Source organism: Abramis brama, assembly GCF_963993115.1.
Source record: "Abramis brama genome assembly, chromosome: 13".
Lineage (NCBI taxonomy): Eukaryota > Metazoa > Chordata > Actinopteri > Cypriniformes > Leuciscidae > Abramis > Abramis brama.
The window spans coordinates 8785336-8810557 of record NC_139975.1 but is presented as its reverse complement, the minus strand read 5'-3'; the positions used below and the strand labels follow the sequence as shown (position 1 = coordinate 8810557).

At 35.4% G+C, this 25222-nt stretch overlaps 1 protein-coding gene across 2 annotated transcripts in view; it reads right to left on the bottom strand.

Moving 5' to 3' along the window:
* Positions 1-826: 826 nt before the first annotated feature.
* Positions 827-25222, bottom strand: part of nfkb1 (nuclear factor of kappa light polypeptide gene enhancer in B-cells 1) — a 38729-nt gene continuing 14333 nt past the window's right edge. For both annotated transcript variants that reach the window (XM_084134090.1, XM_084134091.1), the window contains exons 6-24: positions 22432-22580; positions 22150-22313; positions 19916-20074; positions 18328-18432; positions 16282-16373; positions 15388-15526; positions 14942-15085; positions 14727-14819; positions 14215-14388; positions 13985-14126; positions 13699-13813; positions 11558-11759; positions 11308-11477; positions 9549-9651; positions 9164-9300; positions 9018-9078; positions 8225-8391; positions 6599-6725; positions 827-2486 (exon numbers count right to left, since the gene is read on the bottom strand). In XM_084134090.1, coding sequence (XP_083990216.1) covers positions 2392-2486; positions 6599-6725; positions 8225-8391; positions 9018-9078; positions 9164-9300; positions 9549-9651; positions 11308-11477; positions 11558-11759; positions 13699-13813; positions 13985-14126; positions 14215-14388; positions 14727-14819; positions 14942-15085; positions 15388-15526; positions 16282-16373; positions 18328-18432; positions 19916-20074; positions 22150-22313; positions 22432-22580 — 2538 coding nt within the window. In that variant the 3' untranslated portion in view covers positions 827-2391. The remainder of the gene's footprint in view (positions 2487-6598; positions 6726-8224; positions 8392-9017; positions 9079-9163; positions 9301-9548; positions 9652-11307; positions 11478-11557; positions 11760-13698; positions 13814-13984; positions 14127-14214; positions 14389-14726; positions 14820-14941; positions 15086-15387; positions 15527-16281; positions 16374-18327; positions 18433-19915; positions 20075-22149; positions 22314-22431; positions 22581-25222) is intronic.

Here is a 25222-nt window from a genome sequence, read left to right as displayed (position 1 = left end):
CTTCGTTACATTCCACCACTGGGCGTACCCCTTCTGTCACGTAAAAGTACACGACTGTCGACTTCGGTATGTTATCCGTGGCACTATCCACTCGTCATAGGTACAACGAGGAAGCAATGCTAGTCCAGTGATTGTCATTTGTCAACCAAGGATAAAGGTGTGGCTTTGTAAACTGTGAAACAAACAATAAAAGTTTAAAATGACATTGAATGATCCTGAGATTTTTCTTCAGTTACTTTTTAAAGAAAGAAAATAAACTAATGTTTAAAATGAGCATGTTTTATAAATGTATGTGGATGGTAGCCGAAGTCGCTCTCAGAGTCGTTTTTCACTCAGTATGCTAACACATTAGGACAAAAACAAACTGCATACACATTTAACATTGTGTAGCTATACTTATGGCAATAAATTGCTAAAAGAAAAAGGATTACTTGGTTGAAAAATAATAGTTAATGAAAAATAATGTCTATTAAATTATATAAATGATAAAAGTTACACTTTATTGTTAGGCTTACAGTTAGCTTATTGCAATTTTGATTAGCTAAAGACTAGAAAAGAGCTAGCTAAAGTGAAAAGATATGAGGTATATGAGAATTCAAAAAGTTAGCTAAAAACTATTATTATTATAGATTAGCTAAAGACTATTATATACAAGTGAAAAGATATGAGGTATATGAGAATTCAAAAAGTAAGATAGGACTCCATCTGCTGGTAACAACCGGCAAAATGAAAATTGCTGTATCAATTATGGAGCAGACACAAATTTGTGTGCAATATGGATAGTCAATAAGTACAGGAGATGTAAAATAAAAGTTCAAAACATTAGTACACAATGAATCATTTTATTATAAAAGTATTACAATGAAACCAGTTACAAAGCACACACAATTTTCCCTCTGTACAACACTGCTTCACAGGGTACAGACATAAATACCAATTTACAGCCAAAAATACATTACAGTGCCTGTCAAACCTTTAGTCTGGGGTATTGGATGGTTTTGTTGCTCTTTTTAACATTATTTACTATAGTATGAAAATTATTACGACGGCTAAAAGCATATTGGTGACATGTGAGTCCCCGAGTCAGTTAAAAGGTCAGACGCCATGTTTAGAACATTTCATAAAGCAAAAAGAAAGACAACTGATCTGGGATCAGTTCTAAATATTCTGCGATGCATGAATAGAACGGATTCTACATCAGCATATTATTGGAGTGATGTTTTGTCTTCTACAGTTCACACACAACAGAAGGGAATGAGATATCACATTTTTTTTAACAATGATAAAAATGTAACTACAAAAATATTTCTTAAAAAGCACTTGAGGCATCTGGTTGAAGCAATCCACACACACACGCACACACACACCATCAAAATCTAGTCAAACACACTCCAATCACTACTCAGGACTGACCCTCCTGTTTTTTAATCAATCAAACAAGTGGAAGAGAGAATAATCTCTCAAAAGCTTATGATTTTTTTTATTTTTTTTATCAGAACCAGTGAGCAAACATTAGGAATTACAGGTAGCACCACTAAAAGCAAAACAAATTCCATCGCCACCCCAAATAACAGCTGAAAGGGTGAGTATGAAGGGAAGAACTTTTTCCATCATCCAACAGATTCGATTGGTCCAGAGGGTCATAATAATCCAGTAGACCTCCTTTTCCTCTCTTCCTCTTCCTGTATGTCATTGCATTGCAGTTCCAAAAGAAAACTCTTTGCAAGCAAATGACTATGAGGAAGTCTGCGTAATAGGTTATCTAAACTGAAGGTGCTGTTCTTAAATCGGATTGTTTGTTAAAATATATTAACAAAGGAAATAGTTGAGGGCAGACTTATCAAACCAGACGTTAATTTTTATTTATAAACAATTGAAGCAAGAAATGTTTTTTTTGCAAATCAGGCCTGAGAATCTAATAATGTCCAAGACATCATAAACCAACTAAACATTTAGTTTCTTTATGTAACATCTGGGCTCTGGACGTCATTGTTCAGCTTAAGCACAAATGAAAACAGACACTTTAACATACCTTTTTAAAGCTATATTATAGCTATTTATAGATAATATAGCTCTTATAAAAGGAAAAAATAAAACTTTCAAATAAGTGCTGTTTGGTATTATTCATATTAAAAGCTAAAAAAAAGAGAATAAAATCCCCATGGCCAGAGGACTCCCCAGCTTAAAGACTCCTCAGAGTTCAGAGCTCATTTGCATTTTGGGCGTGGCCGAGCAGCATCCACAGAGGGCGCTGGCCAATCAAAGGTTTTGTAGGCGTGTCCTGAGGTTGAGTGGCACTGCTGCTGTAGTGAGGAGGGAGAAGCTGGTCTTTAGGGTCAGGCCTCAGTTTGTGCGATTGTGTTTGGAGTCGGCGAGACCAAAGCTGGGGCTCTAGAAAGAGGTCTCCACCCCGCTGTCACATATCCCACTGTCCTCCTGATGGGGGCCCAGTCTCAAACCCTGAATGGACTTACAGAGCCCTGGACCTGAGAAAAAGAAAAAAAAGATTAATATGACCATAGAAGCATTTCAAATCTTTTACCTAAATATATATATATAAACACGTTTTATTTATATAGAATAAAATACTTTTATATAGAGTAAAAATATCATAAAAATTGCTTTATAAAAGGAAAATGGAACATGTTAAAATTAAATTGCACATATACTCAAGCTATGACACTTATAAAATGAATTCTATAATACTGCGCCCAAATTATCTCTTTTTGATCATTGTGTTTGCTTGGCAATCGTAAACCACAGAATCACAAGCAATCGTAATATAGTTTTATTTGATTATTATAAAATTTTATTACAGATGGGTCTAAAAGTTTGCAAAATAAATATATTAAACTAATATACATTAAACATTAAATACATTAAACAAAAACTAATATCACCAGGTTAACCACTTGAGTGACAAGTTGAATAAAAATAAAAGAATAATCTAAAAATAAAATAATAGTCAGAATATTGGGTTTGTCCCTATTTTGCATTAACAACAACAATACTCAGAATATGAAATATTACACATCACTTTACATCATAATGTTTCCTAAAACCTTTGTTTCCAGATTTAGAATCCCAAATTTCACGTGGCCTCTTTTGAACCCCACAATATTTATTGAACATTGGTGGGTTTTTTTTTTTTAACAAACAACGTGGCAAGACAACATGGACAACCACGAGAAGGAAACCGAGACAAATTAAATAAAAAAAATTCCCCTGCTGGTTTACACGTACTCAGTGAACCCTGACGATGAACCCTTCGTATCAGACAGCAAGGTGGAAAGACTTGTTTCAAAGAAACTGCGCCAGAGACAAAAACCAGAAGTGCCATATCTGGCTTTCACTTCTGTTCCTGGGAATCCCCCTCTCAAGTGTCCACTTCCCCCTGAAACATTGGCATCACTGCAGAAACTATATGTGAACACGGGTCACCCCGAGACGGAGGGGAACTCCCTTAGAATGCAGTGGCTGTGCTGTTTTGTTGACATCATGCTCGAGCGCACACGAGGTAATGTCAGGACCACAACGTGATATTATTGTTACGGAGAGAGGGACCCGAGACTGACAGTGATTTAGTCTGGGGGTTTTACAAACCATATTGTGGGCTAAAAAAAAACTCCACAACAGGGGTGTGTAATACAAAATACACACATACTACAAAATTTCACAATGACGACATGCTCTTGGGAAAAGATCCAAAATGCCTCACCAATGAGCAAACAATACCTTTCGAGAACATGAATGTTTGAGGTTTATGTTCTGGTACACAAAACAAAATAAATATTATTTCACTATTAGACAATGGTTCAAATGTTATCTGGCATTGTAGTATTTGTACCTTCAACATGTAAATTAAAGCAATAAATAAAGCAGTCAAGGCCTTGTGTTACTATGATTTTACCATAGTTGAATCTTTGGCAACAGTGGCCTTGAGTGGCTTACTGGTTTTGTAAAATGATTACAACAGAAATGTGATTCAAATATTATCAAAATTAAATGTAGTCAATGTGTTAATAATCAAATCATAATAAACCATTCTTCTGCCAGATAATTTATTAGCCTAACTGTACGCTGTTTACGCAATTTAGCAATTTGCATTCCACTACCTTTCAAAAGTTTGTAGTCTATATGTTTTTTTGTTTTGTTTCAGGAAAGGCATTAATACTTCTATTTAGCAAGTGTGGGAATGCAAATGTATTAAAATGTTTCATTTAGGTTTACATTGAATTTAGCATGTTAAGGTTAGGTATAAATTATGATTATCAGAGTTTTCTAGCAAACGACTCTGGTCAGTCCTGTTTTACTGAAACTCTTGGAGTTTGTGTTTTAGCAAGAAAGTCCAGTCAGTCCTGTACTCGGGTCTCAGTGTTTGAATAGATATGCTGAGTGGATTAGGGTGGGCAATGCTCTCAGTCTAAAACCAGTTCCTAAACCTGTCTTTTTCGGTTCCTGCCCCTAAATGTATATAAACTGTAAGCGAACATTCACGTCAGACTTGGTGACTGCAGCTACCGACAGCTTGTGTTCTCAATAAAGAATCCTGCTGAAGAAACAATCAAGTCTCCTGGGGCCTGATGTTTAAACGTTGCGTACGCACAAAATGGGCATAGAAATATGCGTACGCATTTTTCCACGCACATATCGGGATTTATAAAAAATAAACTAGGCGTAGATAAGTGCGCACCGTAAGGATGCTCTTGACCGTGCGTACGCACTCTTTTAGAAGAGTATGTGTTTTGGCGACACCAACTGGCCCAAATAGCAATAACTATTTAAAATGAAAAACTTCTAAATTATCCTATTACATCACCCAATAAATCAAATTGCATCAACCCGAATTATCATTATGATATGATTATGATGGAGTTTGATGGATTCATTGATTTTAATAAAATTTGGACTCTATTTCATTATAGCTCTGCACTGGTGTCTTGCAGAATATCACTTTTAGACAGAAAATCTAAAGAAATACAAGATAATACAAATATAATTTCGCTCACCAACCTGTCACTTGAAGCAAATATCCATCCCTTCTTAAATGTCCGCGCCAGCGAGCGCGTTGGGCCGTTTAGTGAAACTGATGCAAATAACAGTTTAAATAAATAAAATACTTCTGATATAAACTATGTTTTACTTATGATATAAACATTTAGATTAAATATGCCATTCAAATTAATAGAGAACACTTAAACATGAAATCATTACTGAGAAGTTACAACATTTTTTATATTCAAATTCAATCAATAGAAATATTTGTTGTGGATGCGATGTTTTTGAACACGTTTCCTGTAGCGTGCTGTGTTTAAATGTTTTAACCACAGAGATAATTGCTTATCATGATAATACCAGATTGTCTGAGAAAATAGTTTCGTGCAAATAATGCCCAAGGCCTATCTGTTTCCATTAAAAATATAAATCAATTAAAAATACTATTCGGCCAGTGGAAAAGATTAAATGTATTTTACACTATTTGATTTATGTATTCAAAAACAAGACAAGGATAGGCAAATACATGACTTTTATTAATGTAATGTGTCTTGTACCGTTAAACGTTATCACGTGGATGAATAATCATATGCAAATGATATGCAGATGAGGATATGCATAGTAAAACTAGGCGTTGTAAGCTCCATATATGGTTATTTCAGGGTGGAGACGCATGTGCGCACAATCTTCCGCTGACTGGGATTTATAAAGTGAATTCTGCGCAGGTTCTGGCGTACGGATGGTTTTATAAATCTGAAAACTTTTGTGCGTACGCAAATTCTACCTTATGTGCGTACGCACACTTTAAGGATGAAATCTACGCAAAGTTTTATACATGAGGCCCCTGGTCTTTCGATTCTAAGTTCACAACACAAGGATGCAATACATTGATCAAAAGTGACATTTATGTAATGTTGGATAAGATTTCTGTGTCAAATAAATGCTGTTCTTTTGAAATTTCTATTCATCAAAGAATCCTGAAAAAACGTAGCAGTTTCCACTAAAATATTAAGCAGCACAATTGTTTTCAACATTGATAATAATAAGAAATGTTTCTTCAAATCAGCATATTAGAGTGATTTCTGAAGGAACATTTGACGCCGAAATAATAATGCTGAAAATGTAGCTTTACCATCACAGGAATAAATTACATTTTAAAATGCATTAAAAAAGAAAACATCTTAAATAGTAATACTATTTCACAATATTACTGTTTTTACTGATTTGTTTAAATAAATAAATTCAGCCTTGGTGAGCATAAAATATGTCTTCCAAAAATTTTTTTAGACCCCAAACATTTGAATGTCAGTGTGTTGTCACAGTTTTTTTTTTTTTAAATGTTACAAACGGCTTTAAACGAAGCATATCTGATCAGATTTTGTTTTTATATTATTTGACGAATTACTCATTTACTAACATATCCAAAGGGACTTACAGTGGAGAAGTTGCTGCGACCAACCCGTGGTTATGCATACTGAAGGACACAATGGTAACGGTTCATGGATCACCCCTTGTGGTCTAGAACCAACTTTTGGCTTCCCAGCCCTAATGTTCAACTACTTAGGCCACATCACTCAGAAATGCACATATCTAACAACATTACCTGTGAGCTGAGGTGTGGTGTGGACAGCTTCAGGCTCCTTACATACAGCCTGGAGTAAACTGACAGCACTGCTGTTCCCAACATGCTTCAGTCCCTCCAGCAGCTCACGCACCGTTCCTCCAGACACCTGAAGGAGACAGATGATTAGCAGCTGAAACCAGAGCAACTACAGGAAGCACAAAAATAACAGTTCAGCTAACGGATATAGTTAGTGTTAGAGGAATTAATATCTTTAATGTCGTTCTGAGAAATATGGATCAATAGGTTTAGCTTTAAGCATAAAATTGCATATTTCAATCCAGTATTTCACTCAGTTTTGTTGCATCTTGTGATTGATTATATAGATATGATATATGATATGGCCTGTCACAATCATGACGATGTGCTGACAATGAATTGTCATACAAATAATCACAATTAACAATTTAATTCTGTTTGGTTCATGTAACTTACAATGTAAGCCTACTATGTTTTTTTTTTTGTTTTTTTTACGTATTATTAATATAATATAACAATATAATGTAATGTAATGTAATTTATTATATAATATAAACACACAAGCCTTCATTTTGTATGAAGGAAGACCTTTGACTATATTTGTGTTCTTTTATATTCTTTATTCTTGACTCCCTGGCAGATTATGATTCCCTTGCTTTTATAGAATAACCATGATTATAAAATTAATAATTGTGATAGGCCTAAATATAATATAATGTAATGTAATGTAATGTAATGTAATGTAATGTAATAAATGGGTCGACAGGTTTAGTCCTAAGCATAAATAATACAGAACTTTTTCAGTTCTAAACATTTGAAGTTTTGAGATGAAATACATTTAAAATACAAAGGAATTTCCTAAAGTGCTACAAAGTATTGAATACACTTATATCTAATCTGTTTGGGAAAATCAGTTCTCTTAGACACTCAAATCCATTTACTGCCCCACTTTAAAAACAATGCAAATTCGTTCATAACAGCTTAAAGTTAAAGGTTAGGTCAGTTAAAGGGATACTTCACCGATTAGCATTAAGCTTTGTATCAGTAGAAACCCGGTAGTATTTCCAAATGACCGTTTCCCTCCCTCATGTCCCCCTGAGACGAGAGATTTTTGTATTGTATGTCTGGAAAAAAAACTCAGATGGCGCAAAAATCGTCATTTTGCGTCATCGGAGGCTTTTTTGGGCAGAGGCGAGAGACTCCAGCCAGTAGGAGGAGCTAGTTCCGCATGTTTTCAACCCGCCCATAGGGGGATCTCACGATAAAACGGCGTCTTTTCAGTTTCGAGTCAACTAGTAGCCTAGTTGTATCATTTCTTCCGATACTGCCCTCTGTAACCGGTAGGCGTGGCTTGGGAGTGGCCTCGTAGGGCAGCGAAGCAAGAGCATTCTGGGAGTTGTTGTCTTTCATCCACATGAGCCAGAAATACATTTTCTGGCTTTTCTCAGTCTAGAAGGCACCAACTTCTAAAATAATTTCACATTTCTACTACATAAATGACCCAATTTAAATACACATTCATCTTTCCAGCGGAAAATATCCCTTTAAGATCAGATTAAAAGACAACTACTTTTTCTTACTACTGTCCAGGGTTTATGCAAGACTGAAAAAGGAAGTGAATCTGTTTACCTCGTAGCTGTCCAGCAGCTTTCCAGCAGGGCAGGAGCTAAGCCTGAAGGCGCTGGTCAGGATCCCAAGCCCCAGAGCATGAGCCAGACTCTCCCAGCCTCCCGTCTGCCCCTCCAGTGCCTGGCACAGCTCCTGCTTCGTGTCTGAGCTCAAGCTCTTCATGTCACCTGCCAACACGGATTTAAAAACTGCTACGTGCACTCAACATACACTATTTTTCCAATGTTTGGGGTCAGTGAGCACCATCACCATCACAGGGATAAATTACATTTTAAAATATATTTAAAAAGAAAACACGTATTTAAATTGTATTAATATTTAACAACATTGCAATATTTTTGATTACATAAATGCAGCCTTGATGAGCGTAAGAGACTCAAAAATATAAAAATATTCATACGAACCCCAAACATTTGAATGGAAGTGTACATAGTAGTAAAATAGTTTTCCCTTTTTTCTTTTTTGCTAAAAGTATTACAATTTTCAGCAGCGAGTATATTTGTTCAAAATAAACAATCAGGGTTCCCACACCTTTAAATTCATTTCCATGACTTTTCCAGTCCACTGACTTCATGATAACTGGATAAGGGTTTTTAAAATTTGTTTATGAAGAGTAATTAAATAGTTTATTAAATATTTAGAGCTGAGCATAATTATATTATAATATTTCCACAATAAATGTTACTTCCATGCCAAGATTTTATTGATTTACATAACTTTTTGAACCTAAAAAGTCCTGAAAAAAATAAATAAAAAATAAACATGACAAGAATACAAAGACTGGAACTCATACCTTGCGGTGGAACGACGATAGTGTTGGGCTGATACTCTTCTCCATTAAGAATATCATACACCTGTCAGCACAGAACAGACCACACATTATTTTCACAACCACATTTGCAGTACAATTACATTACATCCTACATTTGGGAAACCCACCTCTGGGGAAGTTGCCATGTTCAGAGGGGTCGTCCCGGGAATATAGCCTTCATCCTCCTCCTCGTCCTCGCATGTGCCACACAGCTCATCATCTTTAAAGAACAGCGGTTCAAAGTTCTCCTTATGAGGATCTGCTCCTAAAAGCAAAGCACACAACACTAGTTGGTTACACCATGTAAAGGTAAATTAATCTACTGACTATGGACGGACACAATTATAACATTTACGACTTGGGATGAGTCATGAAACAACTTTAATAAATGATAATGAATTTGCTTTAGAATGATTCTACCAGATCTATATATAAATCATTAATGACAGCAGGCGGAGACAGTTATTGTTGACCTGTCATGTTAGTTATAAATGAACACACATAATTCCTCACCTGCAGCCATTAGAAGTGCGCTCAGCTTGGTTGAGTCCCGTCCTGCAGCAATGTGCAGAGGAGTGGAGCCGTTATAGGTGACGCTGTCTACATATGCGTTACCCTGCGTAGACAAAACGTTACACGTGCAGTGTTATTCATCAAGAGATAACTTTATGAGCACGTTATTTCTGCATTCACGTTTGCATTCGTCTCCTCACTTTCAATGGGATTTATGGAAAACAAGATAGTCCTTCATATTTTAAAATATAAGATTTGATATACTATTTAGACATATTCAAAGTTCTTTCCACTGTCCAGTTTGACTGTTGGTCCTTCAGAAACCGCTACAGCTATGATGTCAGACTTGTCAGTGTATACTGTGATATATCATGTGACCATCTTTGTTATTATATGCACCTCCATTCAAAAGTTTAGGGTCAGTAAGATTTTATAATTATTTTCAAATAAATTACTCCGCAAGGACGCATTAATGGATCGAAAGAGAAAAGTAAAGACATTTAAAATGTTACAAATAATTTCAAATAAACTTTCTATTCATCAAAAAATTCTGAAAACAAAATATCAAGGTTTCCACAAAAATATTAAGCAACACAACTGTTTTTAACATCGATAATAACAAGAAATATTTCTTGAGCAGCATATTAGAATGATTTCTGAAGGATCATGTGACTGCCACTGAATATTAATCTTTACTAAATAAATAAAATAGAAAAAGGTTATTTTAAATATTACACAATAATAATAATAATAATAAAACATATATTATTTTTTATTACAGTCTTGGTGAGGATAAGAGACTAAAACAAAAAAACTAAATAACATGTACCCAGGGTTTCTGCAGGTATCTTCAATTTAAATTTAATGCTTTTTAATGTCATTTTTTTTTCATTTTTAATGCCATACACGACCCATGACTAACCACGGATATTTTATATATCCTTTTTCCGTCGATTTGTGGCTGTCAGACTGCATATGAGATTTTACGGCGTTGATTCCCATTGTTGCTACCCAACTTAAATACCTTTTTACAAACACTGCAAAATCCTTCTTTATTTTGACCACCAACGGGCTGCAACCATGTCCTAAACTGTTTTGTCTTCCTTGAACTTTCCCATTTTTCTGGTATAGTTTTATTCCTGTTGTTCCTGCTGTTCAAAATGCCCGCGTCATCTCCGCATCACGGCAATTTTGCTCCGGCCGGAGGCAATCACCAAACTGGTTCCGCGTGTTTTTAATCACACTAACATACATATTTTGCGACAGCAAATAAAAATGATTAATTGTGAAGGCTATATTCAAATAAATTGCTAATATAAAATTTTCTTCAAAATGATTTTAATGCCTGTAGATTACAATTTTTAATGCCATTTAAGGCCTTAATTATCGCAAAATCCATTTAATGACTTTTAATGCTTTTTAATGCCCCGCGGAAACCCTGGTACCGACCCCAACGGCAGTGTAAAAATTAAGTATTTATTAATTTGAAAGGGTTATTGTTACTCATTTCACATGAAACGAGTTTAGCCAATCATAACATAGGTCATTTAGCAATAAAAGTCTTAAAGAGAAAGTAGAATCAACTTCTAACAGTTAGTGAGGTCATGACAGACTAAAATATACACTAATTAACATGTGGGCTTCAGTTGAAAAAACAATAAAACAGTAGAGTAACTTTAAAATAGTAGAAATGTGCAGTATTCACTAAAGTAGCATCCTTCACTGATTCATTGATCATGTAAGGAGGTGTAAGTAGTACCTCCAGCAGGAGGCAGCCGGCGAGGGAAAGGTTTCCCAGCTCTGTTGCCAGATGAAGTGCTGTGCGGCCACACGTAAGCTCCTGAACCTCCACGTCTGCCCCGCCATCCAGCAGGGCCCGCACACAACTCAGACTGTTCGCCTGTACAGCCAGGTGAAGCGCGCAGAGACCTGAACACACACACATAAACACATCAGAGCCCAAAAAATGTGAACGAATGAATGATTCTCAGATAGTTAGTCCAGCGTACCTGCTGTGTTGGGGATGCTAGTTAACTGCGCCACTGACTTGTGCTTTAGCAATAATCGCAGCATGCTTTCCTCTTTCTGTCGAGCCGCCAGGTGAAGCGCCGTGTTTCCGTGGCGATCTGTCAGCGTGACGTCCACCTTGGCTTCCAATAAGGCCTCGACTACCTCTTTCTGCTGCGTCAACACTGCGAGGTGCAAAGGAGTCTGGGACAGAAGTATCAGAGGATTTTATTGGCTACCGAGTTTTGGGAAATTTCACAGGCCTCAGCTGCAGTGAGAAACAAAACCTGTTTTTAAAGAGTTATGTGAGTTTTTAGTATACCTGGTAGTAGGGCTGTGCGATTAATCGAAATTGATTTTCGATTTTGATTTTGGCTTCCAACATTATGAAAATGTTGGAAAAACGATTATTGTGCCGCTGCCGCCCAGCGCACCATCCTTTCCTTCACTGCGGTGCACTTTCGTTCCTCCCTAAGCCAAACTTAATTCATATTCATACAGAAATTCACACAGGTTTGGAACAACTTGAGGGTGAGTAAATGACAGAATTTTTATTTTTGGGAGAACTATTCCTTTAAGGTATACAGTGAAGTCTATATGCAGTTATTTTACTTTATCTCAATACCACTGTTAGTACATTTTCTTATAAATCCTAAAGCACTGTTTATTTAATTTATATTTTTGTTCTGCTATATTTATTTGTCAGTTTTGTTTGTAATTAGTTTTTTTTTTTTTGTTCTTATTGCATTGCTGACTGTTTACTTGTCTTCTGTAACTGTTTTGAGGACCTTTTACTTAGCTACATTAGTTAACTTAATATTGGTTTTGCTGAAGTATCGATAATTGTGAAATTTTACTGATATCTAAGTTTAGGGATGCACCGAAATGAAAATTCTGGGCTGAAACCAGATTTTTTTTTTTTTGTATAATTGTAATAATATTAGACTTTTTATAATTTGATTGAATCTGAATTTAAAAAACACAAGCCAAAAAATAAAATTTTACTTTTAAACTTCTATTTAAAGTAACGCACCAAAATTGGACATAAAACATTAAAATAATATTAAATATATTATATATTAATCAATATATTATTCTTCATTCAGATTCATGCAAAAGATTCAGATTTATTATTTTAGATACATTATTTTTAGAGGTCGACCAATAGTGGATTTTAGCGATAACGATAACCAGGTTCTCCTACGCTGGCCGATAACCGATTAATCAACCGATAGTTTTAAAAAAGTGATTTTGAATAAAAACAGACATAACATATAAAATATAAAAAAAAATTAAAAACAGTACTGAACCATGAAAATGTACTGTACTTTTTAAACATAAATATATTAATATATTAATTATAGCTTGATCATTCATGTTGGTTCATAGTACATTAAGAGAAACAACTTTAAAATGTAAAAATGTATTAATAAATGTTGAAATTAACAAATGAACAATACTTTTATTAACCTTAGTTAATAAAAGTAATCTGTTATTGGTGCCGATTAATTGGCAAAACCGATCAATTGGTCGACCTCTGTTTATTTTTTGACCAATTATCAAAATAAAGTATAGTTAGCTATTATTATCAGAGCATGCGAGCAGAGCGTAGAGGGGAACTGATCTGTGAACGAGAGGGTAGCGTCATTTTACCAGCGTTGCCCAGCACAGCTATTCCACACCATGTTACAGTAAAGTAAGGCTATTGCAAACAGAAACAAGTCTACTTCAGAGAAATTTCATGTCGGCACATTATTTGAGCAGACTTTGCTTTTCCGGTGAGCGCGAGCGGTACATGAGCAGAGTAAACTGGGTGCCGGTACAGACTTACCTGCTCAGCCAGAGTCGCTTCAGAAGCGGTTGCGCTCAAAGTTACAAACAATGCAAGAGTGAAAACTGAACGCTGAGGGGCGGGGAGGGGCGGGGCAGGGCAGGGCAGGGCGGCATATATTTTCTGCCTTTTTTCTCTTTCAGCCAAAAACTGAAAATGGCATTTTCAGCGGCCGAAATTTCAGTGCATCCCTAATAAAATTACTCTTATCATGACATAAGATTTTGATCATATCACCCACCAATAATCGTGATTTCAATATTGACCAAAATAATAATGATTATGATTTCTGCCATAATCGAGCAGCCCTACCTGGTAGAGATCATTCCTCATGTTAAGTACATCCTCTCCAGGGAGATCAGAGATGACTTGTGCTAGATTTCGCACGGCATCTGTCTGACTGTGGATCACTCCCAGATGTAAACCCCTAAAAACCAAACCCAACATTTCAGTATTAAACCTTCAATCTTTGGGTGAAAAAAAAGACAAAACAACATCTGAAATCATTTATTCCCATTTGACGTGTTTTTGGTGAGAAGTGGATAGTTTATGTGAATAGAGCTTCTACAAAAACATGAGGTTGGCTTGTCTGACTTACGTGTCTCCGTTCTCGTCTTGAGTGGTCATGAGGGGGCGCTGTGGAGCCAGAAGCATTCTGGCATCACCGCTTAATGCGTAATGAAAGAGAGCTTGAGCATGTCTTCCAGCTAGCTCAGCCAAATGTGGCTCTAACACACAGTCTGAAAAGAGAAATGCACAAATTTATCCAGAGACAAGTTTAAAGATTTAGCTGCATTGACTATACCGGGAAGTCAAACTCAGTCTAACCTGTGGCGTCTAACTCGAGATCTTCTGTAGGCTGTGCGTCATCACTAGCCACACCCTGATTCAGGGGAACAGGTTCAGGTTTGGCACAGATTCGCACTCCTCCACCTGAAGCAGGATCATCATCTGTATCACTGTCGCTATCCTCTTCACTGTCTTCTACTGGGTCTTGATACGCTAAAAGAGGAAGGAAAACTGAGAAACGGACTTTGCTGCAAGTTTTTTCCCAAAATATATATATTTTCTTATAACATTTGTACACTCCCATTCTTAGGGGCCAGTAAGATTTTTTTTTAAAGAGATTTATACTTAATTTATATGCAAGGACATATTACATTGATCAAAAGTGATAGGAAATACATCATGTTTTTTTTTAAAGTTAAATAACTGTTTTCACCATCAATAAGAAATGTTTCCTGAGCATTAAATCAGCATATTAGAACGATTTCTGAAGGATCATGTGACACTGAATATGCTGTGATGATGGCAGCTTGATTGACAGCTTGGACACTCACTATGCTTGATGCTTGTCCCGCCTCCTCCCATGCCTGAGGAGAAGTTGTATCCAGACCCATAATTATAATTTTGATATCCCTGGTAAAAATGCGCTAGAAGACAAAAACATGAAATATTTTGATCTAAAAGATTTGGCCAACATCAATGCATCAAAGCAGTGCACGGTGGGATATTGAAACGTTTATTTAAAAAGTCCAATGTAATATTGAAGTACCTCCTCCTCCTCCACTGGGACCGCCCCCTGCTGTAGACCCACCCCCTCCTCCTCTAAACATGCCTCCTGCTCCGCCTCCTGCTCCGCTGTAGTCTTGGAAGTTTGGCAGGGTTTTCTGTCTCTTTCTCTGGACCTCTTCTTTGTCTAAAAACAGTTTAAAAGAGAAATTCAGTGGAAAATTAAACCAGTGTATGGGCAGACACTGGACTTTTTACTTAATTGCTATGCAGTAAAAAAAAAAATCTTAAATTTCAAACATACAAAATAGAATTATTGGCACTTTTGGACCCCACTCTAAGTATTTTTTTGATTTTGTCTTTTGACAATAGACATTTTTTTCTGTCTGCAATTTTTTTTTTGCAGACATAAAAATTGTGGCAAAAATCCTAAAAAAAAGAGAGTTGTGGTTACAATCAAAACTTTTGGGAGATGGGTAAAGACTGTACCTATAATCTGTGGATGGTAAGTGAATGGCTTGGGTTCGCTTGTTTCATTGTCTGACTTCCTCTTGAGCTGCACAAACACAGAGATTGGCTTCTGGAGGTTCTGGTCTCGATATTTAGGCGTCTTGAAGACGATGGCAAACTAAGGGATGGAAATGAAAGGTGGATTATTCATTCCGCCAGAATATTTATTTTATTATTAATAATAATAATAATAATATTACTATATAATTACAGTCATTTAAAGTCAGTATGAAACAGTGACTTGATGAATAATTAAAACTTTTTTCAGCAAGGATGCATTCAATGCATCAGTAAAGACATTTATAATGTTACAAAAGATTTCAATTTCAAATAAACACTGTTCTTTTGAACTTTCTATTTATTAAAGAATCCATAAAAAGATGTATCAAGGTTTACACTAAAATATTAACTGTTTCCAACACTGATAATAATGATTTCTGATGGATCATGTGACTGAAGACTGGAGTAATGATGCGGATCATTCAGCTTTGCCATCACTGGAATAAATTACATTCTAAAATATATTAAAACAGAAATAAATCATTTTAAATTGTAATAATATTTCACAGTATTACTGCTTTTACTGTATCAAATAAGCGCAGCCTTGGTGAGCATAAAATACTTATTTCAAAAACATTTTAAAAATCCAAAACTTTCAAACAATAGTGTATAAAGAATGTAGGGAAAGATCCGTTTTGAGTCAATGCTGCCTTAATAAATCCTCAATAGCTGTGCTTCTTCTCCAATTATTTATTCCAGAGAAGTTAGGATTTGTCTATACGAAACAGACTGAAGGCATCATCAAACCACAAAGCAAGTCACTAAACATAAAGAATCAGGTTTGGACCAGCAGGGACCAGTTCCTGTGCTGACCTGTCTGTGGACGTCAGTCGGGGAGAAATCCCCGTAGGCCTCCCAGGTTAGTCCTGAATCATCATCTTCGTAAAACCGCACCTGGATGTCATCTGTCACAACAACAAAAACAAACAATGACATCACATAAGAGGAAAATAAGATAATGAAATTACTGTGAACCAACAGGGAAAGAAAGAGGAAACAACTGTCGACAGACACAGTAAAATTTGAATCTCCGTCATCACAATGCAGAACGCTCGTACTTCCTCAAAAGCCATGATCTAATATAATACAAACTTCATTCAATAGATAAGCACAATACAGACACATGATCCAGAAATATATCAGATGTTCTAGGTATCAATTGGAAATACCATGGTACTGAGAGATATACCATGATACCAAACAATAAAATACTCATGTAAGACTGTCTTTTCATATTATTAGGGCTGGGGATCGCCGATGCCACCGCAATATGATTTACGCAGCAAAACTTGTCATTCAATGCATCACAATACCATAAACAGATCATGACTGAAACTGTGGTATGAATCTTATTCCTCATTTTAAAACACTCCAGAGCTTGTTGTCAATATTTCAGAGGATTTAGTGGGTAGTAATGGTGAATACTTTGTATTTCAGGTTCAACCAGAATTAGAAACAGACTGATCATCTATTTATCATACTATGACTTGTCCATGAAGTGACGTCTTCTTTGTGAGCAAGGTTAGGATAAGATGAGAGAAGGGAAATGGCGAGTAGGTCGTTGAAAAACTGACGTCTCCTACCCCCGAATTTGCATATGAAATGGGGAATTCCCTACAGCTGGAAATCTGCAGTGAAAACTTCCTTTAAGAGTGCAGGGCATCCAAAATCTACGACAAGATAACAAGGAGCCGGATCACCTGTAGGTTAAAAGCTAAAACTGTTTCATTCAGAAAACTTTACAAAATGGCTTTTTCAAACGTTCCCGATCCTTAAAGCATCCACACTTACACCTTTACATCCCTATCTCCTGAAGTCAAGAATTCTTGCACCAAAAACAGTCACTGCTTAGTTTCATAAGAACTTTTCTTTACACTCTCGTTCTGACCCTTAGCAAAGTCCCTTTTAAAACAAGTCAGTTCCCTCGGCGGCCATCTTGGTAATGCCCCGGGCAACTATTACCAATAATGCAAGTATAGCTCCTGTCTACTTTAATGGCAAAAGACGGAAATCACCGAAATTGCCTGTCAATATTACGTTTAAATGACATTTCAAATGAGGAATCAAATCAGACGACAATAGGCTAATAATCTACGCTTTTTTGGTTGAAATCATGCAAATTGTTTGTATTATTCAAGCTGGTCTAGCTAATTCAAGTTCAAGAGTAAAACAAACATTTCATGGCTCTATCAAAAAGGCGATTGGCTCTTTAAACCATAAGGTGGGACTTCCAGTCCTATATTAAAAAGCTGATTTGCTCTGCAAAACTGAGCTTTACGATTTCTCCCATTCACATTTATGCATCTCCTACTCTGCTCTGTTTTTGCTACTTTACTTTAAGATATACTACTGTTCAAAAGTTTAGGGATAGTAAGATTTTGTAATGTTTTTGAAATAAATCTCTAAATCTCTCACCAAGGCTCCAGTCTTCAGTGTCACATGATCCTTCAGAAATCATTCTAATATGCTGATTTGAACAGTTGTGCTGCTTAACATTTTTCAGTGCTTTTTGATTAATTTCTTTTTTTTTAAAAGACCTTACTAACCCCAAACCTTCGAACAGTAGTGTATATGTAAATTATCTTTATGACTGGCTAAACTCTGCAAGAGAAATAAAAAGAATGGCTGAGTTGCTGTACAGGAATTGCTAATGCAATTGTCTATGTTAATTTGATCATGGTTGTGATGACACAACCGCAGTAATTGCTGAATAACTCTTTAAGATGTCCATTGTAAATGTTACAGTTTGAAAGTGGCAAAAATGGAAAAAATCCTGTTTTTCATTACATGTCCTTAATTCTGTTCAGCAATAACAGACAGGCAGAGCATGCCATGACCGTTGTGATATTGCTTTCTGACCTTTCTGGACTTTGTCACATAGCAGATAGACCTCCTCTCCTCCTGTCACACAGCCGGCAGTCCGATCCATCCGCACTATCTTCAGATTGGAGGCATTTGGGGCTTCTAAAAAGCAACAAGAGAGACAGGGTTGTTTGAAATTAAAAAGTTGTTTTTTGTGGAGTTTCCTTATTTGTGACCCTGGACCACAAAACCAGTCACATGGGTCAATTTTTTGAAATTGAGATTTACACATCATCTGAAAGCTGAATAAATAAGCTTTCCATGGATGTATGGTTTGTTAGGATAGGACAATATTTGGTCGAGATACAATTATTTGAATATCTGAAATCTGAGGGTGCAAAAAAATCGAAACATTGAGAAAATCGCTTTTAAATTTGTCCATTTATGTTCGCGATTGTGCTGCATTCACTCACAAAAATAAATGTTTTATATAGCAAATTTACAAAATATCTTGATGGAACATGATCCTTACTTAATATCCTAGATTTTTGGCATAAAAAAAAAAAAAAAAATCGATAATTTTGACCCATACAATGTATTGTTGGCTATTGCCACAAATAACTTATGACTGGTTTTGTGATCCAGGGTCACATTTTTCCTTTTTATTTAATTTTTTACTCCGACAGCACTGAGGAGAGAGGCAGAAATGGAGTCAGAGATTATCAGAAAAGGGAGGGGAAAATGAAAGTGTAGGCTTAGTTTCAGGGAGGAAGCAATACCCAACAGTTCTCTGCCAGAGAGTTAGAGAGACAGAATAAGAAAACGAGAAAGAGACTGAAAGTGAGACCTAATAACAATCATTAGCCCCAAACTCAAAATCATGTGACCACCCCGTTAACAGAAACTACTGGGACAAAGAAGTGAAAGAAAAGTGTTTGTTGCTAAATTTATAATGACTATGAATTAGGGTTATTATAGTAAACTAAAACTAATACTAAAACCGTTAAATAAAACTATTTTGTTACTTGAAATAAAATAAACGTTCACTGAAATAAAATAAAATGTAATAAAGTAAGTTTATATTATTTCAGCTAGTTTCCAAGGTAACATTTCTCATTTTCGATTACTAGATTTGCTAAAACAAAAAATTAACAGTATAAAAAACAAAAATGGATAAAAATGACAAACACACAACAACAAAAAATAAAATAAAAACTAATTAAGAATGTTAATAAAGTCTATAACCGTGTACAATAAGGTTTTATTTGTTAACTTTAGTTAACACGAACAATTAGCAATACTTAGTATTTATCAATCTTAACGTTACTTTCAACATTTACTAATACATTTTTAAAATCAAAAGTTGTATCTGTAAACATTAATGCACTGTGAATTAACATGAACAAACAATGAGCAATTGTGCTTTTATTAACAAACATTAACAAATGAATAAATTCTGTACAAAAAAAACCCACATTGCTCCATGTTAGTTCATGTTAGCTAATGCATTTACTCTTTTTAACAAATGAGACCTTATTGTAAATTGTTGACATAAAGACTACAATTATATCTCAATGATACTAAAATAGCACTGCTATGAATGCTTCTGATTGACACGGTCAGCATCAAGGAGGATGATACTCACTGCTGTCGAAGATGGGGTCAGAAATGACCGGATCCAGTCTGCGGGTGAAGCCTCCATCACTGTCGGGCAGGAAGGCTGTGAACATGAGCCGGACCACACTCAGGTCCATCTCCTTCGACTGATTATTGGCTGCAGTGCTAATCTGGTTCTTCTCATGTTCTGAAATACACGTACACACAGTCACAATGTGCTGAACACTTCAAGCATTCTTAAAAAGAATCATTAATTCCTATTTAAATCCATAGGACCACTGCCTTCGGATCAAACTGGGGTTCATTTTCTTTGTACAAAGTGACAAGTGTTCGCTTCTTGTGGAGTTTAAACCTACAACCTTTCGGATACTATTCCAGATCTTCAACCGTTAAGCTAGAACAACCATAAGCAGTATAATAAGTTTAGTCACTTGTATTTTTGGGTTGAAAAGTACAAACCAGTGAGTAACATTGGTCACACTGTATGCCATCAACTTCCTGCAAAAATGTATTTATGAATGTACACTACAGTTTAAAAATTTGGGGTTGGTAATATTAATGTTTTTGAACAAAAGTCTTTTATGCTCACCAAGGCTGCATTTATTTGATCAAAAGTACTGTAAAAAAAAAAAAAAAAAAAGGAAGGAAAAAAAAAGTAATATTGTGAGATATTATTACAAATTAAAATAGCTGTTTTCTATTTTAATATATTTAAACTTAAATTTTTGTGATGTCAAAGCTGAATTTTCAGCATCATTACTCCAGTCTTCAGTGTCACATGATCCTTCAGAAATGATTCTAATATGATGACTTGATTAGGATTGGGTATCGTCTTTTTTCTTTTTTTTTCAATCCCGGTGCCAAATCGATACTTTTAAAACGGTACCGGTGCCTGAACCGATACTTTAAAAAAAAGAGAGCCTCAAAACGATGGTGAATGACATTAAAGAATGTTTTTTATTGAAAAAAAAAATAAAATAAAAGAATTCTTAAAATTGAATATATTAAAATTTTAGAGTAAATATATAAATATAAGTAGTCTAAATACAAAACACAACAAATTCACAATAAAACCTAAGCCACCTAACCCAAATACAATAATTTAACACTAAATAACACAAGTTAAGTAGTCTGTATTCTTGGTATGCTACAAACCAGCTTTAAATTTCAGCAATTCTTTTCACATTTTTTGCCTTCTCTGGCCAAATACGACACCTCTCCTGACTTATTGCATGTCCTGCACAAGTTGAGCGTTATTTTAGAACCTTAAATGCCTTAAATGCCGTGAGGCGAAACCCCTCGAGGAAGAAGAACGCTGTCATGTTTACAACTGTGAAAATGAGCGTTCATCAGGATCAACAGAATGCTGGATTTTCAAAAGTACGTGAGGTTCGTGGCTCTATTGTTGAAGTAAACTAGCACAACATTCATGAATGAATAATTTATTAGATGTATGCCAGTCTGTTATTGTATGGACATCGACTTTACATTTTCACACTAAACATGACACGGAACAAATAACGAACTGTGATTGGTTGCGTTATGTCAGTCAGTCCTTGGCTGATATATTTATTCTTAAATACATGTATGTGAATGTGTTTCATATTTAAATGTCTGAAACCTAAAATAAAGCTTGTGTGGTTGAAAACACTGAATAGTTGTGATGACACAGCGTTGAGAGCGTCTGTCTCTGGCTCAGCGCCAGCCAACGCGCGAACGCAAATTTGAATTTAGCATCTGATGATCACGTGATCTGAACATTAAGCACACCAGTGTGAACAATCGTACGCGTCAAAGGGTTAACTAGCGATCACATGCGCTGATGATGCTTCTAACGTCCGTTTCGGAGAACCAGAGGGCAGATATTTCAACAGACAGCTGAGGCATTAAAGTGGCACCGAAATCTGCGTTTTTATTCGGTCCGGTTCCATACCGGTGCCCAGTTTCGGTACCCAACCCTAGACTTGGTGCTCAAGAAACATTCTGAAAACAGATGTGCTGCTTAATATTTTTGTGGAAACCGTGATGCATTTTTTTCTTTGATAAATATTACAACAACATTTATCTGAAATAGAAATCATTTGTAACACAAATATATTTACTGACACTTTAACCAATTGAATGCATCTTTGCTGAATAAATTATTAACAACAATGTTGTTTATTTTAACTGCCCCATGTGGATGTAAAAACACATCTAAATACTAAAAATACAACACACACAGACAGACAGACAGACAGACACACACACACACACACACACCTGTGAGTTCTCTGGGTATGCGAACTTCTCCTTGTAGGACATCTATGTCAGGATTGATGAATATGCCGTAGTTATATCCCATCCTGTAGGCCTCAATCATCCTCTCCTCCAAAACTTTACTCACGTTCTTCTTTGTCACGTGCAAAATGCCCAAGTTAGGAAAACTGTGAAACAAGTGCAATTGGATATTAATTATGACCATTATCATTGCATGTACCAAAAGTGTTGTTAGCTCAGAAAGAGGTATTTTGAATCGCTGGATGTTGAGGGATAAATTCAGACCTGATACTTGAGTCTTTGGGCTGCAAATCGGCAATGCAGATTCCTTTATCGCACTGCTTGCCCACCAGACTGTGAGCATGGAGATGGGGCTCCGGGGAGTTGGTCACCAGCTGAACAACCACTCGTGCTGCTCCCTGGTAGTTACAGATCTGTTGTCCCACAAACAAACAGAAAAGAAATGACACAATACAGTTTTTAAAAAAAGACAAAATCTGCAAAACATTTGCCACTTTGCCATAATCGTCAGCATCATCATTTATCAATAAAAATAATTACTGATCATTATCATTATTTATATAAATAAAAAAAATTAAAAAAATGATTGTGAAATAACAATAATAATCACGTATAAATAAAACTATTATTATTAGTAGTATTGATAGATTATTGTGATAATTAATTCACAATAAATAATATAATAATGTATATAATTTGTTGTGAAATAATAAGCATCCTCATTATCTATTTATAAAACAATTATTATTGATTGATTAATAACTGATCCATTGACAATTATCATTATTATCTTTTAATAAATAAAATAATTTATCATTTACCGTAGATATAACAATAATCGAATCAAACAATTAAACAAATATCATAAATATTATTATTTTACAATAACATTCATTTATTGTGAAATAATAATAATAATTCATGTATAATTAAAACTATTATCATCAATAGATTGTTGTCCTTATTTCAGAATAAATAATATAATCATTTATATCATATATTGTAAAATAATAATCACTGATCATTATTATCTTATGATAAATATAATAATTGATATAATTTAATGTTAAATAATACTATCACCATCTAATCAATAAAAGCTGAATTAACATTATTTTACAATAATAATTTATTGTGAAATAATATAACTATAGTTTTTTTAGTGACATTTTTGTCTTTATTATTCTTATTATTAAACAAACACATAGTACTATATTATATACTAAAATTACTATTCATACATAGGTATGTACAATTTGATAGCAGTCTTTGTGTAGCAGTTTGACAAAAAATACTGTTCAGAAAGGCAAACCAGAAGATATTAATGGCAAAGGAATGTCACAGGTATGTTAATCTCATTTCGGTGGGGGAAACCCCTGCATTTGGGGAAAGTGGGCGGACCATTTGTGGACTTTTCCACAAAATAATTTGGCCATTCTTATCAACAACACCATCCTTAATAAACACACAGAAGAGTTAAAATGAAAACAAAAGATTGCCCCGGTGGCTTGAATAACAAGTAAATCCCAAATATTAATAAGAAAAGACTTTAAAATCATCTCCTCTTGACTCATATGCTGGTGTGTGTGGTTTGACTGCTCAAAGGCCGAGTTCAAATGTGGCTTATAAGACACTTTCTCTGGGAAGAAATGACTCATGCACTTAGAAATATCAACCCCCAGAAAAAAAATACCCAGAGAATATTAAAGAACATAAACGCATGCCCCTCTAGAAAGATCGTTTGATGATATCATCAAAGCACTGATGCCACACATGAAAACATACATGTGTGCGATTACGTAAATAATTATCCTCCATTTCGCCCTCTCAGATCCGGCTGAGAGTCAAACAAAACTGAAGACAGCTGAGCTGAACAGTTGATGTGCAATATGGCCAACAGCTGAGCTAATTTCCTCTTGCTGTGAGTAATGATATAAAATTCATCAACACGGAAATCTCTACAATAAACCTGTATGATGTCCATAGTAGAGCGAGAAAATTAATAGTAGACCGCAAATGAAAACAACATTATAAACATAGGGGATTCCAGCGCATGTGTTAAGATTAAAAATTGAAGTTTTAAAGAGGCTATATTATGCGCTTTTACAAATTCTTGATTTTGTTTTGGGGTCTAATAGAAAAGGTTTTCATGCTTGAATGTTCAAAAAACATTATTTTTCACGCATTTGTCATTGTTGCAGCACCTCTCTTCCCAATCTGTCAGTAACACTCCATTTAGTTCCGGTTATGAAGCCCCTCCTTCTGTGCTTTGATTGGTCGGTTGGACCAGTGTGTTGTGATTGGTCATGTTTTGGCCCCTTTACCATAACCACGAGTTTCAACACACTACTAACGCAACTCAACCAGGCCTTTTGGGGCGGGAATTATTGAATATTGTAACGTGTAAGTTCCCAGAACACAAAACTCAAGACTACAATCGAGGCGTTTCAGGGAGTTCAGAAACACTGCGCACTGATATAGAGAATAACTTGCTTTGGAGTGAACTTTGTGCTTTGTAACTTCACAAGACCTTTTTCATGCTCAAACAGCAACATTAAACACTAAACTAAAGAATGTTGACAAAGTAAAAAAGCATGATGGGTCCTCGTTAATAACTTTTTCTTTTCAGGAATAAAATCAGATTTTTTTAGGTTTCCTCTTTTTCAGAAGTCATCAATATTGTGTGGATTAAAGGGGAAATAAAAATTCTGTTTATAGTCTATGTGGCTCCATAGCAATAAAGTACATTCACTTATGTGGTTCTAGAGCTATTAGTGAAAAATAAGCCTATTAGTGTAATAAGCCTATTATAGTGCCACCTATAGTCGGATATATGTGTGCGTGTACATCTGAGTAGCAGGTGAGATCTGGGACAATTCTACCAAATTTGGGGTCTGTAATTTAATGGTTTTTGACAACCAGACACTTCTAAAAATAAAACATTTATACAACATCAATGCATACCAAATAAAATTAATCTGATCAAGAATTTGGAGTCCCAGTAAAGCCCACACTTACTCGGAGGTGTATGTGCAAAGTACACACACACACATTT